The sequence below is a fragment of the Corvus hawaiiensis genome, chromosome 7 (genome assembly GCF_020740725.1).
Source record: "Corvus hawaiiensis isolate bCorHaw1 chromosome 7, bCorHaw1.pri.cur, whole genome shotgun sequence".
NCBI lineage: Eukaryota > Metazoa > Chordata > Aves > Passeriformes > Corvidae > Corvus > Corvus hawaiiensis.
The window spans coordinates 34358846-34375136 of NC_063219.1; the positions used below are offsets into that span (position 1 = coordinate 34358846).

The 16291-nt window shown below is 41.4% G+C and overlaps 1 protein-coding gene across 1 annotated transcript; it reads left to right on the top strand.

Moving 5' to 3' along the window:
- Positions 1–1268: 1268 nt before the first annotated feature.
- On the top strand, positions 1269–15966 carry UBXN4 (UBX domain protein 4). The gene is made up of 13 exons (XM_048309827.1): positions 1269–1409; positions 6886–6988; positions 7836–7864; positions 8703–8821; positions 9405–9573; positions 10016–10118; positions 11681–11735; positions 11884–12048; positions 12840–12967; positions 13677–13779; positions 14112–14243; positions 14570–14778; positions 15348–15966. Exons 1-13 carry the CDS (start codon positions 1331–1333, stop codon positions 15484–15486), a joined length of 1533 nt encoding a protein of 510 aa, XP_048165784.1. The 5' UTR covers positions 1269–1330; the 3' UTR covers positions 15487–15966.
- Positions 15967–16291: the final 325 nt, after the last annotated feature.

A 16291-nucleotide genomic window follows, 5' to 3' on the forward strand; every position in this document is an offset into this window, starting at 1 on the left:
CAGAGGATGTCCTGGCTTCACCTCCTGCCTCTCATTAAGGATCTCTGCACACCACACTCTAGTTTTGTCCTATTTAACATGGATTTCTGTCATTTCCTCCATCACTTTTCCCCCAGTCACACCCTTGCCTCCCCCAGGGTGGGCGCTGGGGCAGGGGTGGCTGTGGCCATCTGTCCCCACAGCCCCGGGTGCAAGAGGTGCCCCTTTCTCTGGCAGCTGCCTCACAGAATCATGGAATCTTTTGGGTTGGAAGGGATCTGTGGAGATCACCCAGTACAAGCCCCCTGCCAAGGCATGGTCACCTGGAGCAAGTGATACAGGAACATGTCCAGGTGGATTTGGAATTTAATCTCCAAAGAGGGTGACTCCACACCCTCCCTGGGCAGCCTGTTCCAGTGTTTCCAGCACCCTCGATGCAAAGAAGGTCTTCCTCATGTTGAGGTGAAACTCCTCGTGCTTTAGTTTATGGCCATTACTTCTCATCCTGTTGCTGGGCACCCCTGAAAAGAGTCTGGCACCATCCTCTTGGCACCTGCCTATGAGATACTTATATTCTATATGAGGTATTTGTTCTGCAATACGGAATCACAGAGTCAACTGGGTTAGAAAAGACCTCCGAGATCATCGAGTCAAACTTGTCAACCAGACCATGGCACTGGGTGCCACCTCCAGTCTTTCCTTGAACACCTCAAGGGACGGTGACTCCACCACCTCCCTGGGCAGGCTGTTCCAATGCCCAGCCATCCCTTCTGTGAAGAGACTCTTCCTGATGTTCAACCTGAAGCTGCCCTGACACAGCTTAAGACTGTGTCCTATCGTTCTGTCGCTGATTCCGTGGGAGAAGAGCCCGACGCACACCTGGCTACACCTTCCTGCCAGGGTGTTGTAGAGAGCGATAAGGTTCCCCGAGCCTGCTTTTCTCCAGGCTGAGCCGCCCCCTCAGCCGCTCCTCGCAGGACTTGTATTAACGAGATCCCCTCTCAGCCCTCTCTTCTCTAGGCTAAGCAGTCGCAGCTCCCACCGCCTCTCCTGACGCCCCGAGCCCGTTTCCCAGCGGGACAGCTCACGGGACGATGCCCAGCTGCGGAAGGACGCGGAGCATTCGCTGAGGCACCAAGATGGCGCCGGGCTGAGGGGGGGGCGGGACCCGCCACCACCCCCCCGCGCACGATCGGGGAGGGGGGGCAGGAGGGGCGCGTGCCGCGGGCGGCCGCCAATCAGGGGGGTGGCGCCGGGCGGCGCGCGCAGGCGCGCGGGGGGCGGTTGGCGCGGCGGCGGCGCAGGCGCAGTGCCGCTGTCGCTGAGGGCGGCGGGTGCCGGCGGTCCCACGATGTGGTTCGGCGGCTCCGTCCCCGCCGCCATCGCCGCCGCCAAGGAGCGAAGCTCCGTCTTCGTCGTGTTCGTGGCAGGTACGGTACGTCCCGGGGCCGCCCGCTGCTCCCGCGGGCAGGCCCCAGCAGCGCCTTCCCAACTGTGTCCCGCCCGCTGCCCCTCCCGCCGAGCGGGATTTGTGCTGTGTCAGCCCCAGCCCGCGGTATCGGTGTCCGGCCCCCGCCCGCCCGTGTAGTGGAGCGGAATCGCCCGTCCGATGTGTCGCTTTCCCCTTCGTTCTGCCCTTCTGTACTGGGTTGTCGCCCGTGCAGCTCTCGGGGCTGTTTGGTGTGTTTTGTTTCCTTTCCTCGTACCGACAGTGCGTGTTTCATAACAATGTAATTGGAACCTGTAGGAATTCACATCGTCTCATGTACACTGCCTTTCTGTCTGAAAAAGAGATGGGAAGGAGGACATAGTGTTAAACTGCGCCAGAGGAGGCTTAGGTTGGGCACTGGGAGGAATTTCTTCCCAGAACGGGTGATTAGACATTGGGACGGGCTGCCCAGGGAGGCGGTGAGGTTCCTGGGGGTGTTCCAGGAAAGCCTGGACGTGGCACTCTGTGCCGTGGTCTGGTTGACACGGTGGTGTTTGGTCATAGGTTGGACTCGATGGTCTCACATCGAGTCTTTTCCAACATGACTGAAACTGTGATAATCTGTGATTAGACAGGCTCTTTAACTTATTTTTGGGGTTTTGTGTATCTCAGTGTGTGTTGTTTCTTAAGCTTTTACTGTTTCAAGTTCTCGTGGCTTGAAGTTTTTCGGGTGTCTCATGAAGCAACAGCAATGTTAAACGTGTGGCTTAGTGTTGTTCTCTTAAGAACTGTTGAACTGTGGGACTTGCGTGGCTTCAAGAAGTTCACTCCCAAAGGGGATGTAAACAGAAAAGTGCAGTTAAATTCCTTTGCTGACACAACTCTCTATGTACTTGGAGAACAGCATTTTCTGCTGGATAGTAAACATACTGAGAGAAATCAAGGTCTTGTCAGACCACAGACTGAGCTGTGTTGGTGTTGGAGTAAGGGATGGGGTGGAGCAGTTCATGAAGAACCACAGCCCGTGGGAAAGAGTCACCTTGCAGAATTTGGGAGGGACCCCACGCTGGAGGAGTGTGAGGAGTTCAACCCCTTAGGAGGAAGGAGCAACAGAGACAAGGTGTGAGGAACTGATTGCAGGAAGGGTGGGGAGAAGATTTTTTTTTTTTTATTTCTCATGATCCTGCTCTGACTTTTGATTGGTAATAAGTTAAATAAATTTTTCCCCAAGTCAGATCTGTTTTGCCTGCGATGGTAGCAGGTGAGTGATCTCTCCTTGCCCTTATCTCTTCCTATGAGCCTTCCATTACATACTCTCCCCTGCCCAGCTGAGGAGGGCAGTGACAGAGGGACTTTGGTGGGCCTCTGCGTAGTTTCAACTTGATACATATATCAGGGGCTGAGAAATGCATGTTGTAACTCATGTCCAGTATTTTTTATGAAACAAAAATTGTGCACAAAATGGGGCCTGTTAGATGCTGATGTTGATCTTGTGGATATTGGAATATGTAGATATACAGGGGAGGTATATTTATGGTTGCAGGGATGTAACCTAGTTTTGTCATTGTGGTGTGCTGTGAGGATTTGTTTTGTTTGTTCTTACAAGTCCTGGAAAAGGGAGAGTGTGACTTTAGCCAGCCACATCTCTGAAGTGGAAGAGTTGGAGAGTTCTGCCAACATCTGGTCCACCATGGGCACCGTGGGATCAGGGCAGCTGACCTGTGGCAGAGCTGATCATGAAACAGTTCTATTACATGTGCTGGGAAAGGGAGTTGGGAAGCCCAAGAACTTTCTTGCTGTGTGTGGAAGCAGCCGTGTTTGAAGGATGTGGAGTGCTGAAAGAATAGTCTGGTTTTGTGTTAGCAGAGACTGGGTTTGTTGTTTGGGCAGAAATATGTTTCAAACTGCACCATGATGGTAACTTTGAGCCTTTACACTCCACAGTTCCCATTGGAGACAGGCATTTGAAAGCAGCTGGAGAACAGGCTTTCTGCAGTGTTTGGTTCTGTACACTCCATCTAATAACATCTAGGGGACAAAAAATGACTAAAGGAAAAAAAATTAGTGAGAGAAATTGAAAATATAAGTTAACTATCATTTTGGGGTGGCCATTGTGGAGGATAGCTATTAGGTACAGTTGACAAAAATTAGGAAATTCTGATATGTCCATCTGTGTTTGGTTTCTGCCACCATCTGCCTGTCCTTCTTTCCCTCTCCTCTGCACTTCACTGACATTTTCACTAGAAAATGAAGAAGTGGATTATTCTTTCTGCTTCCAGAAATATTTTCTAGTCAAGCAAGGAATAATGTGGTTATTTATCTTAAAAATGAGGTGGCGTTTGTGACTGTAAGTGCACATTGTTCAAGCAGGTTTCTCCTTAAGCGTTTTTGCTTGCAGGTATAATCCCAGCATTTTTGAGCTTAGTGTTTAAAACCTTCATGGCACATTCTGGTGATGGGATGGTGTAAGTGTATCAAAGATCCCCTTGAACTCATGGGAAGTTACAATAAAAGGGATTGCTCCATTCTCTTCAGAGAGCATGAGGCGAAGCGTGTCTGCCTTAGGAAACTGGTTTGAAGTGTTAAGGTGAGATGTTAGAGGCCTCTGAATGCACCAGGAGAAGGAGCTGTGTTTAGGGAACAGACGAGTTACTTTGTGGCATCAATTAATTGCCAGCAGCAATTTCCCTGTGTTGCTGCACAGGGAGACCATTCCTGATAGTGAAACAGGACTGGCAATGCAGGTGCCCCAGGGAGTGGTGTGAAGTTGTGTCAGGGGAGGTGTAGGCTGGATATCAGGAAAAGGTTCTTTCCCCAGAGCGTGTTGGGCAATGGAACAGGCTCCTCAGGGAGGAGTTTAGGGAGAATTTGGAAAACACTCTCAGCACAGGGTGGGATTTTTGGGGTGTCATGTGCAGGGCCAGGAGTTGGACTTGATGATCCTGGTGGGTCCCTTCCAACCCAGCATATGTTATGATTCTCTGGTATCTTGTTGGTAGCTGTTCTCTAGATGATTTTGTAGCCTACAGAGTTAAAAAAAGCCTTTTGTTTTTGAGGCACTAAACTAAAGTTAATAGTTCATTTGATACGAAACCTCCTCTATTCTGACTGAGTTCTATAAGAAAGTTAGACATGTTCTGATCATGAAAATACCAGGCCACTCATAAAAAGTGCTTTGCAGAGTGAAAAAATGAAGGGGTGTATGTGTGACAATAAAAAGCTTTAAGCAAAAATGTTTGTTTCTTTTTAATAACGTTTGTAGCAATCCTCCTCCCTTTGTTTATGACTTTATTAACTTAATAATTTTTTTACAAAATGGTGATTTGCACTCATAAGCTGTTTGCACTCATAAGCTGTTAGTTATTTGTAGCCAAGATGTATCAAGGCACTTTTCAAGTTAAATAAGGGAAATGACGCAAAGGAGGAGGAGGAGGCGAACGGTTTAATGTCCTGGCTTCCTGGCATTTCCATAATGGCAGTCCTATTCTTACTGAGTAGTTATGAAATGTTGGACATGGAAAAGTCAGTTGCTCTTATCTGTCTCCTTCTGAAAGGAAAACACTTCCCTGATGACTGCGTGCTGAGGAATAAGGGAATTAAAGTCTTCTGACAACTTGTGATGGTTTTGAGTAAGTTCCTTGTACAGGAAAGAAATTATTGCAGAAAAAGAGTCTTGTCCAGTGTATGAATCACTTGAGAAATTATTGATATTTTCCCTATATAAATTTACCTGATCAGCTTTAAGAGATGAGGAAGTGTGACTGTGAATTGTTTATAGATCATTCCACTAAGTGAAATAAAGTGATATTTTTGTTTGAGAAACAAGAAATCCGAGAGTTTTGGGAACTAGAATTTTGAGGCTGTTGTGCTGGCTCAGTGTTTAGCAGAATTATGAATTATGTCAAGTTCTGCTGTGCTTGACCTCTTGACTTTTCTGATGTTTTTCTTGTGACCAGGCAGTTTTGATTTCAGGATATAATTACTACTACAAAACTGTAATAAATGAACCGTAGCCTCTAAATGAGAAAGGGTTATCAAAACAAAAAATGTATGAGAATAAGCAACTGTTCAGTGGGTAGTCACAATATTAATCAGTGCATCATGGCACAGAGCTTTATAAAATGTGAGCTATCAGCATTTTCATTCAGTCATCTCTCAGAGTGTACTGTGAGCAGTCTCTGACCTGTTTGTGTCTTTCAGCATTCTTTTTTCTCCAGCAGTTGTTTGTGTGGAAAAGTTAGTGTTAGGCAATAATTTAGATATTTTTAGTAGCCTAATCGGATGAGCACATGTCCTTTTGAAAAAGTGTGTGGTGAAGCAGCTGTCTGCCTGTGAGCGTTTGGAAACGAGAGGAGGCCGAGCTGCTCTGGGCACAACAGCTGCATCCATTGACCACACTTGGAAGCACTGCACTTAAAGCAAGAGGAAAGGTTCCCACATAAAATAGCATAAATATTTGCTTGCTTACGCAGAATAATAATAATAGAGGTAGGTACTTTCTTACTTGCTCCAGTAATTCCAGGGAAAAATTGAGACATACGGTTGAAAAACACTTTTTCAAAATTGTATTTTTGATACACGCCCCTGTGAGGGTCCTTGTGACCAGACAGTAGCACTTCACTGGGAGATTCCACATATAATTCCTGATCTTTAACAAGTCAAAAATATTGCATGGAATGGCAATTGGGATGAAACAAACAAGTGGTTTGTTGTTGTCACTGAATAATGGACTACTATACTTCTATACTTGTGACTCAGATTCTTCATCAAGACTGCAGTCTATTCCAAGCTGCTAGGAAGTAATACAGATTGAAGATAAAGAAATGGTTGCAGGCCAGTGTACTTGTTGAAAGATGGTTAATACTCATCAGAATCTATTTATTAACCCAGATGCTCACTAAACTGGTGCTTTGGAAGATAAATGTATGATTGATATGTTTCATCTGATTAAAATAACACCTCTGAATCTGTGGCTCCTGAACACCTTCTCAGCTTCTCTTACCCAAGTAGTTCCTCTGGTCTTGTTATTCTTGTTCCTCTGTGCTCCTCACTCTTTTTCCTCCCCTCCTGTTACTGTTCATGTCAGGAACTGGCATACAAAACTAAGTTACAAATAATCTGCAAATAAATGTCTCTTGGTTTGGGCATCTTTTTAACACTGTCAAACTGTGAAACCTTACCTGCCGAATTATGTGTTACAAGAAGTGGAGAACATAGTTTACCTACTAGCAGCTGATGTACTAATACGTAATTAAATTTATAACGAGGGGCAAACAGAGGATAGTTTTGACATGTTATCGAGGTGAACAAGCTGGAGTGAATTGTCTCCAGATGACAAAAAAAGCCCATTATAAATTGACTTGAAAATAATCCCCAGAGTGTCTTACAAAAGTGATTCCAAGTGATTGAAGCAATCAGTTTCAGGACAGAAACAGCAATTCATGGTGGGTTTAACTCATGTGTGCTGTGTCTTGCAGGAGAAGATGAACAATCTACTGAGATGGCTGCAAGGTGGGAAGATGAGAAGGTGACTGAAGCTGCATCAGATGGTTTTGTTGCTATTAAAATCGACACCAAAAGGTTTGATTCTAATTCTATCCCTTATACAATCTTTCATTGATGATAATGAGAGTAAAAGGCTTTTGAAGTCCTCACCCTGATTAGGAGATAGTCTAAACACAGGGTTCCAGAATAGAAGTGAATTCAGTAGTCCTGAAGTCACCAGAGCCTGAGAAAATGTCAAAAATTATTGTTGTGTTCTGCACCTACTCACTGTGTATTTCAGACTGTATTCCAGTACTACTAATAGAATCCTTGAAGTTGCCCTTTCTCAACAGGAAGAGACACAAAAATGCTATTAAAAATGCTGGAATAAAAATGCAACTGCTAGAGGCAGTTCTTGATTTGCCAAGTTACATAATGAATTTTAAACCTTTCATGAATTTAGAAAGATAAAAATCTGTAAAGCCCCAGAGAAATTGTGTTTGCCTCCATTGTAACACATAGAATAGAGAAGCATTTAAGTTCCTGGGTAAATTACTCAGCTATTTTTGTTATGTTTGTGTTCCAGTCCATGTGCACAGAGTGCATTGACATTTCCCCAAATGGTATTATTTTGAAATGCTCTATAGACTTTTTATTAGTTTTACTACATTATTTGTGCTCAATAGACTAGATTTCTTTTTCCTGAATTGCCTCTTAGCACTGCTTTCCTAATTCTTATGTAGTCAACTGTGATAACCAAGGATTGTCACCATGTCAACACTTTTGCAGAATGTTAATGATAAGATGCAATGCAAATTTGCTTTTAGTGTTCTCTCAAGTATTTAAATAGTTTTGTAGGACAGTTATTTTTATGATGAAAGACTTAATCTGAAGTTGTTGCAAAATGATTGCTCCTCCTAAATGAATCTTTTCTTTTAAACAGTGAAGCATGCCTGCAGTTTTCTCAAATTTGTATCCTTTGAGATCCGTTTACATGCTACATTATGATTACAGATAATTGCTCTTTACAAGTTAATACCGTTCTTAAGACAAATACTTACAAGCAATGTTACTGAAAATACTTATTTTGGCACAAAACCATGCAATGAACTGTGTAGTTAATAGATACCATCTGTGTATTCAACTTGCTTTCAGTTATTAGAGAAAGTGAACAAACTAGGTTTTTTTTATGTTAATCCTATGTAATTCTCTAAATAGAAAATTATCTCAATCTTTATGTAATGAAAATAACCTGTTGGTCCTACTAATCAGCATTAGAAAACAAACAAAAAATGCTTTCAATTATGAGCTGGGGCTCACAGGTGCAGAGGAGGAGGAACAAGCAGAGTGGCCTGGGTTCTGTCACATACACAGGTGTGAAGTCAGGCAAACCCCTGCCTTCCTTAAGTAGGTCACTGCTTACAGGTCCTTAATTCTGTGTGATGCTGGGAATTCGGTATCTTAACTTGGATTTCCATCATGCTGTGGAGATTTCATTACTGTCTATTTAAGATGTCTGACACTAAAACAAAATCATTCTCAAATCAAAGCATAATCAGTTGCCAGAAGAGTTGAGGAAAAATATTTTGACTGAAATCAGTACAGAGAAAAGAAGAAATACTATCCAGTTGCATGTAAGATTTGCCAGCATCTTTTTTTTTTTTCCTTCCTCTCTTGGCCCTGACTACTGGTGACCAGTTGGAGATAAGAGTATTGGGCTAGAAGCTCCTGTAGGAAGCATGTCTGCTTTGGCCTGTACAGTTACTCTGTCAGCCTCTGTCATTCATTGCCCTTAACTGTCGCTGTGCAGATCCCGTAGTGTGCGTCCCATCCAGTTTTTTTATAGGAGACAATGGAATCCCTTTGGAAGTTATTGCTGGCAGCGTTTCTGTGGAAGAGCTGGTTACCAGAATCCATAAAGTCAAACAGGTAATGCTTGCTGACACACTGGATCTTCCAGATGGACTTGGGTGTGCTCAGGACAGTGATGGCCCTGGCCCTTAGCTTGTGCCTTTGGGAAGTGTGAGTTACGGGTTCTGTCCTTCCAACAATAAAATCTGCTGCCTTGAATTCGGTACACAGGTTGGAAGCACTGTGCACAAGTGCTGCATTCATTTTTGTTTGGTTTAGGTTGTCTGTGTAAACCCACAGCATTGAAGAAATGTGTCAAGAACTCTAAACTGAAATGACAAAATGTGACAACTCACCTTTAAGGGGTTTACTCTTAAGCTCATATGTGGTTTTGGAATATTGTTCTGTAATGTAGATTTATAAAATTATGCTATAGAATATAAAATAAGTGTAGATAGCTTTATCACTTTGATTTCAAGTGGAAGACTAAAATTAGAAAAATGAAATGCATGACTGCACCGTACTCAACAACATGTGGTAATTCTAGTTTTATGTTTTCAATAGGACTGATTCCTCAATAATAATTCAGTCTTGATATTTGAACCTGTGGAAAAAATTTGAACTTTCATAGGCTCCATTGTTTCTGTTCCCAATTTCTTAGATGCACACAGGGAAAGGGCGGCCTTTGGAAAATGGCAGTCAGTCATCTGTTCCCTGTCCCTCCCCTCAGTCTGATGGTGCTCCAGAAAGTGCAGAACCCAGAGCAGCAGGGGTTTGTGACTCTCCTCAGTCTGTTACGCCTGAGACAATAACATTTTCTGCTGGTAATGGTTAGTGTTTTGACACAAATGCCACCTCATTTGCTTTGGAACTGGTTTTTCTTAAGTTGTTACATGATGGTACATAAAAGGCAATATATTGAGCAGACTCATTGAGGAAAAACTTGGATATTCGAGAATGCTTTGTTCAAGTCTAGAGGGAAAGATAACTTGTCGTTCTACTTAGTTTTCATAAGTGAGGAATCTATGGTTTATAACTCAATAAAAATTGTGTATGCTTTCCTGAAAAAGGATTAAATTAAAAAGTTCTTTTGGGTTAGTAACCTGAAACCAAATAGTTGAAGGGGGGAATCTATGTAGCAGAACCTCATATCTCCTTGAAATATCCCAGTTGCTGTAAATTTTGACTAACAATGAGCCTAATAATTCTTATGACAAGAAATACACCTTTTCTTTTTTTCTTATGCATTGCTTTCTTGTAAATCCCTTGAAGATGAAGCAAATTCAGGTCAAGCAAGCCAGGAAGCAACTAATTCTGCAGATGAGCAAGTGAATGATGCTCAGCCTGTGAATGATCTTACACTCAAAGTAGAAAGGCAAGTCTTGTTTTGCAGACTTCTTAATGTGTTGTATTTGTTTCTCAGGAGGCAGTTTTGTTGGGTTTTGGGTTGGTTTTGAGTTTTCTTAAGAAACATGTATAATTACAGGATTTTGGTGCTTAATCTGTTGTCATCTGGCAAAGATTTATGTGGTCTTATTTTTTATTAGATGTCTGTGACAATTCTAGGGCTGATACTAAATGAGGTTTTTAATTCATCTCATTTTTCATGTACTTTGAAAGAAATAGGTAATTTGGAAAACTGTATATGTTCACCTTTGATATAACTTCACTAGAGATTATATGTTTGCTGCAAGTTCTTGAATGAATTGAAACATTGAACGGAAAGCACTGGAAATTGGTGTAATAAAATGCCAACCTAGGTTTTGTCTAGAGATCATCTTATTTCTTCTTCTTCTGATTGATTTGATGGCTGTAGTTTGGGGATATTGGAAACGTCAAAGGAATCCTATTCTGAGACTCGTGCTTTGATCTGTGAACAGTAATGAGTTGAGTTTAGTTTTTTGAAGTATGATGATCAGAAACACCAGGTTCAAAACATGATTAATTCCTTTCATTCATTGTCTTTAAATACAGGATATTGTTTATAAACTTGTTTTTAGTAAGACTGATACTATTTGAAATATCCTGTCTTAAACTGTAACACATATTTAGCAAATAGGAATATTTATACTGCTAAAATATATTTTAAAGCCTTTTCATGCTTTATTTCAGTTTTCTTCTGAAGTTATGGGACAAGAGGGATAATTTTTACTTATCACTGATAAGACAATACAGTCAATATTTTAATATAATTATCATTGTTCCTTTTTTAAAAATGCATTCATCTTACATACAAACATGGCATAATTTATCTGCAGCATTTTTTGCAAGGGGGAAAAAGAGACCAAGCTCTGTGGTAATTACCACTTTCTTTTTAAGAAAACAGCTGCCATACAAACATTTTTCTGATTATCTGACTTTTCATGTTGGGTCATGCCTGCCCTTTCCCCAGACTTCAAATATGTTGTGATTTTATTGTCAATCTGTATTTACAAATTTAAGTTCTGTTCTTTTAAGTCAGTCCTTATTCTGAGGCATTTTTTCTAGATAGTTGGAACAGATGCATGTGCATCTATGTCAGGGCTATATATTACTTGTGTTCCATTTTAGGAAGTGATGTGCAGAAGAAACCAGATGGCTTAAATAGCTAAGAGATTGAGATTTAGTGTTTCTGTTACCACAGATCATACATTATTGTACGTCTTCATAAGTTGGTTCAACAGTAAGAATATGTAGGATTCTTCATTTACTGGGTGGAAAAAGGACAAAAGGAACATGTTAGAACAACTATTGAATGGGAAAGGAGGTGGTGAAGTCACCACTGCCCTTTGCATGGATGGTGCACCCACATGTGAATGAATCACTGCTGGTACACAAGGTATTAGCAGTGTGCTACAGCTCATTTTCATGTGTTCTCTTCTTCTGGGTTTGCAAATGCTTCATTAACATTTGAAAATACTGCAATTATAACACTTCTCACTACATTCTTAAATTTAGGTTAACAAAAAAGCTTGAAGAAAGACGAGAAGAGAAAAGGAAAGAAGAAGAACAGGTAACACAAAAATGTAAAACCCCTTGCAGGTTTTTTCTTTATGCCCTTATTTGAATAAATGTTTAATTGCTTCTTAAACAAATATACTTCAGTCTTCTCTCTTGCCCAAGACAATTTTGTGGTCCAATTTTTATCTCTCTCTATTCAGAAAGAAATTAAGAAAGAAATTGAAAGAAGGAAAACTGGTAAAGAAATGTTGGAGTACAAAAGGCGACAGGAAGAAGAATTGACCAAACGTATGTTGGAGGAAAGGAACAGAGAAAAAGCAGAAGAGAAGGCTGCTAGAGAGCGCATAAGGCAACAGATTGCAATGGTAAATTTTGCACTTTGGAAGAGAGCTTGCTGCTTCTCTCTCACACAGTGTACAAAAATGATAAATTTTCTCATTTGACGAAGCTTTGAAAGATTGTTCACTTTTCCATTTGGAATCCTGTGGCCTTGTATAGTAACAATTTTAGTTTGGGGTTTATGTAGCATTTTCTATGTATAAGATGAAACTTCTGCTTTCATTTTCACAATTCTTTTCTATCTGAACAAACATTTCTGTCATATTGCTTGAGCCTAGTTGAGAATTATCATATAGACATAAAAATAATTGCAATTTAGGCATGGTACTAAAGGAGAAGCACAGGGAGTATTTAACTGTAGAACGTACACAAGAGGACTGCTCTCAAAATGGTGAGGAGGATTATTTTCTAAGTTTGTATATATGTGTGCCTGTATATGGATGTAAATGGTTGATAACAAGTGAAATTCTTCCTCATTATTAAGTTTTGGTGTAGAACTCTTAGAATTGCAGTCATGTAACTTGTCAGAAGATTTTTGCCTTTATCTTCCCTGGAGTGTTAAGCTTGCATGGGAAGATCATCTATTAACAACTAGTTGTGGGAAGTGACTCAGTGAGAAGAGCCATCTTGGCTAATGACACGAGACTGTGCAGTTTGGCAGTGAATAATTCTTTGCAGTTCTACTGTCTTTTTCTCCATATGGTCTGCTTGTATCTGTGCAGTTGGTTCATGAGTATGGATCATAGCTGTCTGTTTTAATGACTGTTAAGCAACAAGATATGTTAACAATTAAGGTTTCCCTTTGATCCTTCCACAGGATCGTGCTGAGAGGGCAGCTCGCTTTGCAAAATCGAAGGAAGAAGCAGAAGCTGCAAAAGCTGCAGCTCTTCAGGCTAAACAGGCTGAAATAGAGGCCAGAAAAGAGGCAGCTCAAAGGGAGAGAAGGTGAGTTGCAGTAGAGACACAAGTGTGTATTTTGGGGGAGAGAGGTAAAGAAACTTTTTAAAGAGAGTTAATATATCTCCTAATCTCTTGACAACGTGTTGCTGTGTTGAGCTGTTTAAATAGTGACATTAAAAGTAGCTATTTACATGACCACTGTGTTCTTTGATAGCTTTTATCCTTTTGACATTCCTGATCATGAAACACTAACCACCTTTTCTCCTGTGTTATTTTAGTTAGATAAGAGCTTTTTGTGTCTGAACTTTGATTTAAATACCAGTATAATGGAGCTTGGTGGGGGACTAGATAAGGTGAGAATGTGAAAGATAATGCCTGGGCAGAACAATGTCAGCACTAGTGGGGAGCGGTGCTGATGCAGCTGCAGGGCTGTTCGTGTGGATGGCTTGGATTCAGCAAGGCTGGGCTGGGGCCATCAGCTGCCCATGTCAGAGCTGTCTCCTGCTTTGCCCAGCACTGCTGGTTCAAGAATTGTCCGAACCTATGGAGTCCTTATATGGAGTTATGGAAGAGATGCATTGTGAGAAGCTAGCAGGTGGTTATCCACTGTGAATTCAATCTTACAACCCATCTGCACTGCCCTGAGCAGGATGACTGTCTCTCTCTCCCACATTTCAGTACGACCAAGCTAAAGGCCCAGAGCCTTTGTCTGTAAGTGTTCATGTCCTGACTGACCCCAGTACCTGTCCTGCAGTGCAATAGCCAGGATCCAGTTCCGCCTCCCCGATGGATCTTCCTTCACTAACCAGTTCCCATCTGAAGCACGGCTAGAAGAAGCCAGGCAGTTTGCTGCACAGGTAAATGGGCATTTTGTTTCTCAGCTATGTGCAGATTATGACTTGGTGAACATCAAGTAGTTGTTGATTGTGGCAGTTGTCATCAACTCCTTTCCTTGTTGTTTGAAGGGAATTTTGTAGCAGCCTTCTCCAGTGCCACCAACTGCCTTTGTGTTGCTGCAGTGTATCGTTAGTAAGAGATAGAAATGAGGGATTTTTCATATCCTACTCTGAGGATGATTGATAGTTTGATATAGAACTCTTGTTAAGGTATATTCAGCTGGCAAATCTGCAGTAGTTTGAAAATGAACAGTTATAATATAAATAAAATGTTTTCTTTATGTGTTTGACAGACGGTTGGTAACACTTATGGCAATTTTTCACTGGCAACAATGTTTCCCAGGAGGGAGTTTACCAAAGAAGATTATGCAAAGAAGTTACTGGAACTGGAGTTAGCACCCAGTGCTTCAGTAGTATTGCTGCCGGTAGGTGTTGGGTTTTGGTTTGTTTGATTTTTCTTTGTCTTGCAAACAGCAGTACAGTAGCTGGATATTTGCTGTCAGTCAGCCATTATAGTATTTGGTTTGAATTTGGGAATTTTGTCTAAACAGATGGCAAAACTACTTTAGTTTTTGTCAAGACTGATTTGGAGAAGTTTTTCTGAAGTAGGTAAATGGTGACACTTGTCTAATGTGTAACCAAAGTTGTTCTTTTTTGTCTGCTGAGCTACTTCAAAATTATGTGTGAAATACTCTGTCTACAAGAGCACAACTTTAATGCCTAACAAGTTTGCTTTGTGTGTTCATGACAGGCAGGAAGACCTGCTACTTCTGTCGTTCAGGCTTCAGGCAGTGATCTGTGGAAGTTCTTGGGCACAATCCTTTACCCCCTTTTAGCGGTTTGGAGATTCATTAGCAACTTTCTGTTTACGAGCCCACCCCCCTCACAGCCCTCTGGGAGATCAGCTCATCAGCAAGACCACTCAGCTCCCTCAGCGTCAGGCAGCGTGGAGCAAAGCAGGTAAGGCAAACTGTTTAATGCAGCTATTTCTCAAGCTACTTGCTGCAATTGCTCTAATCTTGTGGTGGGGAACTGAACTTGTAATTACACAGTAGAGAAAGCATTGTCTTGCAGTCATTTATGAATAGGGAATTTAGCTGTAACTACAAAGGTGAGCTTCACTTCAGCTGATCCTGTTTGGAAGATAAAAATGTTGAAAATGAGATACCAAACTGTGTCAGTATGGTTGTACAAGAAACACAAGCAGATGAAGTCTGGTTTTGACAGGTTTTGTGTTGCCTAAAGAATGAGATCTCCCATGTACCAGGAGAGCTGCTCAGCTGTTTCTGGTGAAGCAGCAACATATTGCTTCAATGACAGGGAAAATGAGAGTCTGCCAACTCTGTCTGACTTCTAAGTGACAAATTTTCACCCGGGTATTGCTTTCCAAGGAAACAAAAGGCTGAAGAAAACTATTATTGAGGATAAGAGAAGGAAGGATGCATGATTTGTGTTTATTGCATTTGCTGCTTCTCTTGTGTAATTATTACTGAGGAAACTGTCAAACCTCACTGTTCTTTGTGCCCTAGGCAAGCAGTGAGGAAACGAGTCGTGGAAAAGCGGGGGGAAGACTTCAAAAAAGAAGGCAAAATATACAGACTGAGGACTCAAGATGATGGAGAAGATGAAAACAATACTTGGAATGGAAATTCTACGCAACAAATGTAGTTTTGGGTAACTGCAGTTACTATTTGGCTGCTTTTTTTTTTTTTTTTCTTCTCTTATTTGATCTAAGTCAACTAAAGCTTCTGGACAAGTGGGGCTTACTCTACACTGACAGAATTACTTAATTCTCATTCCTGTGGTGGATTATGGAATAAAGTCACCTATGTCAGAAAAATCAAGTGGGTGTAGGTGAAACCTAGTAAAAAGACTGAAAATCTCCATCAGCTTTCGTAAATATTGCCCTCTGCCATAGAAAGGCACTTTTTAATCTATAAATATTCTGCTATATGAATTTAAGGGCCAGATATATTAATATAAAGGTCATGGTAGACAATGACTGTTTAAAATGAGGGTTTCAGAAGCACTATAAGTAGCAAATCAGATAACTAATTTATGTTTAACTTTCTTCTTGCTTCTGCAACTGCAAGCAAAACCTTGTAGTTTTTAATTCCCTAAGCACTCAATAAACTATTTTCCAGAAAACGTAAGTGTCTTGTGAAGTTCCTCTGACGTTCTGGTGTCACAAGGAAGCAAGCAGGGCCATGCACTGAAATTTAAAATACAGCAGACAAACATTTTGTTCCAGTTAAAATGACTTTGTTGTACATGAAGTAAAGGAAAAGAGGGGTGAAAATCCAATCTGTAAAGTCTAAGAAGCAGAGAACTTCCACAGGTTCCTTTCAGAACTGTTGATTGATGATGATGAAGCAAGGACAGATGCCAGCTGAAGTTGAGAATCCTTATATGCAGATAGCAACAAGCAATTTTACTTTGGTCTTTAAGAAATCAAATCAATAATGCCCATGGA

Excerpts from the sequence above, each read along its gene's own strand:
- UBXN4 (XM_048309827.1), top strand. The coding sequence starts at position 1,331 with ATGTGGTTCGGCGGCTCCGTCCCCGCCGCCATCGCCGCCGCCAAGGAG. Across the intron at positions 1,410-6,885 it reads CTTCGTCGTGTTCGTGGCAG|GAGAAGATGAACAATCTACT; the intron begins GTACGGTACGTC and ends TGTGTCTTGCAG. Across the intron at positions 6,989-7,835 it reads ATTAAAATCGACACCAAAAG|TGAAGCATGCCTGCAGTTTT; the intron begins GTTTGATTCTAA and ends TCTTTTAAACAG.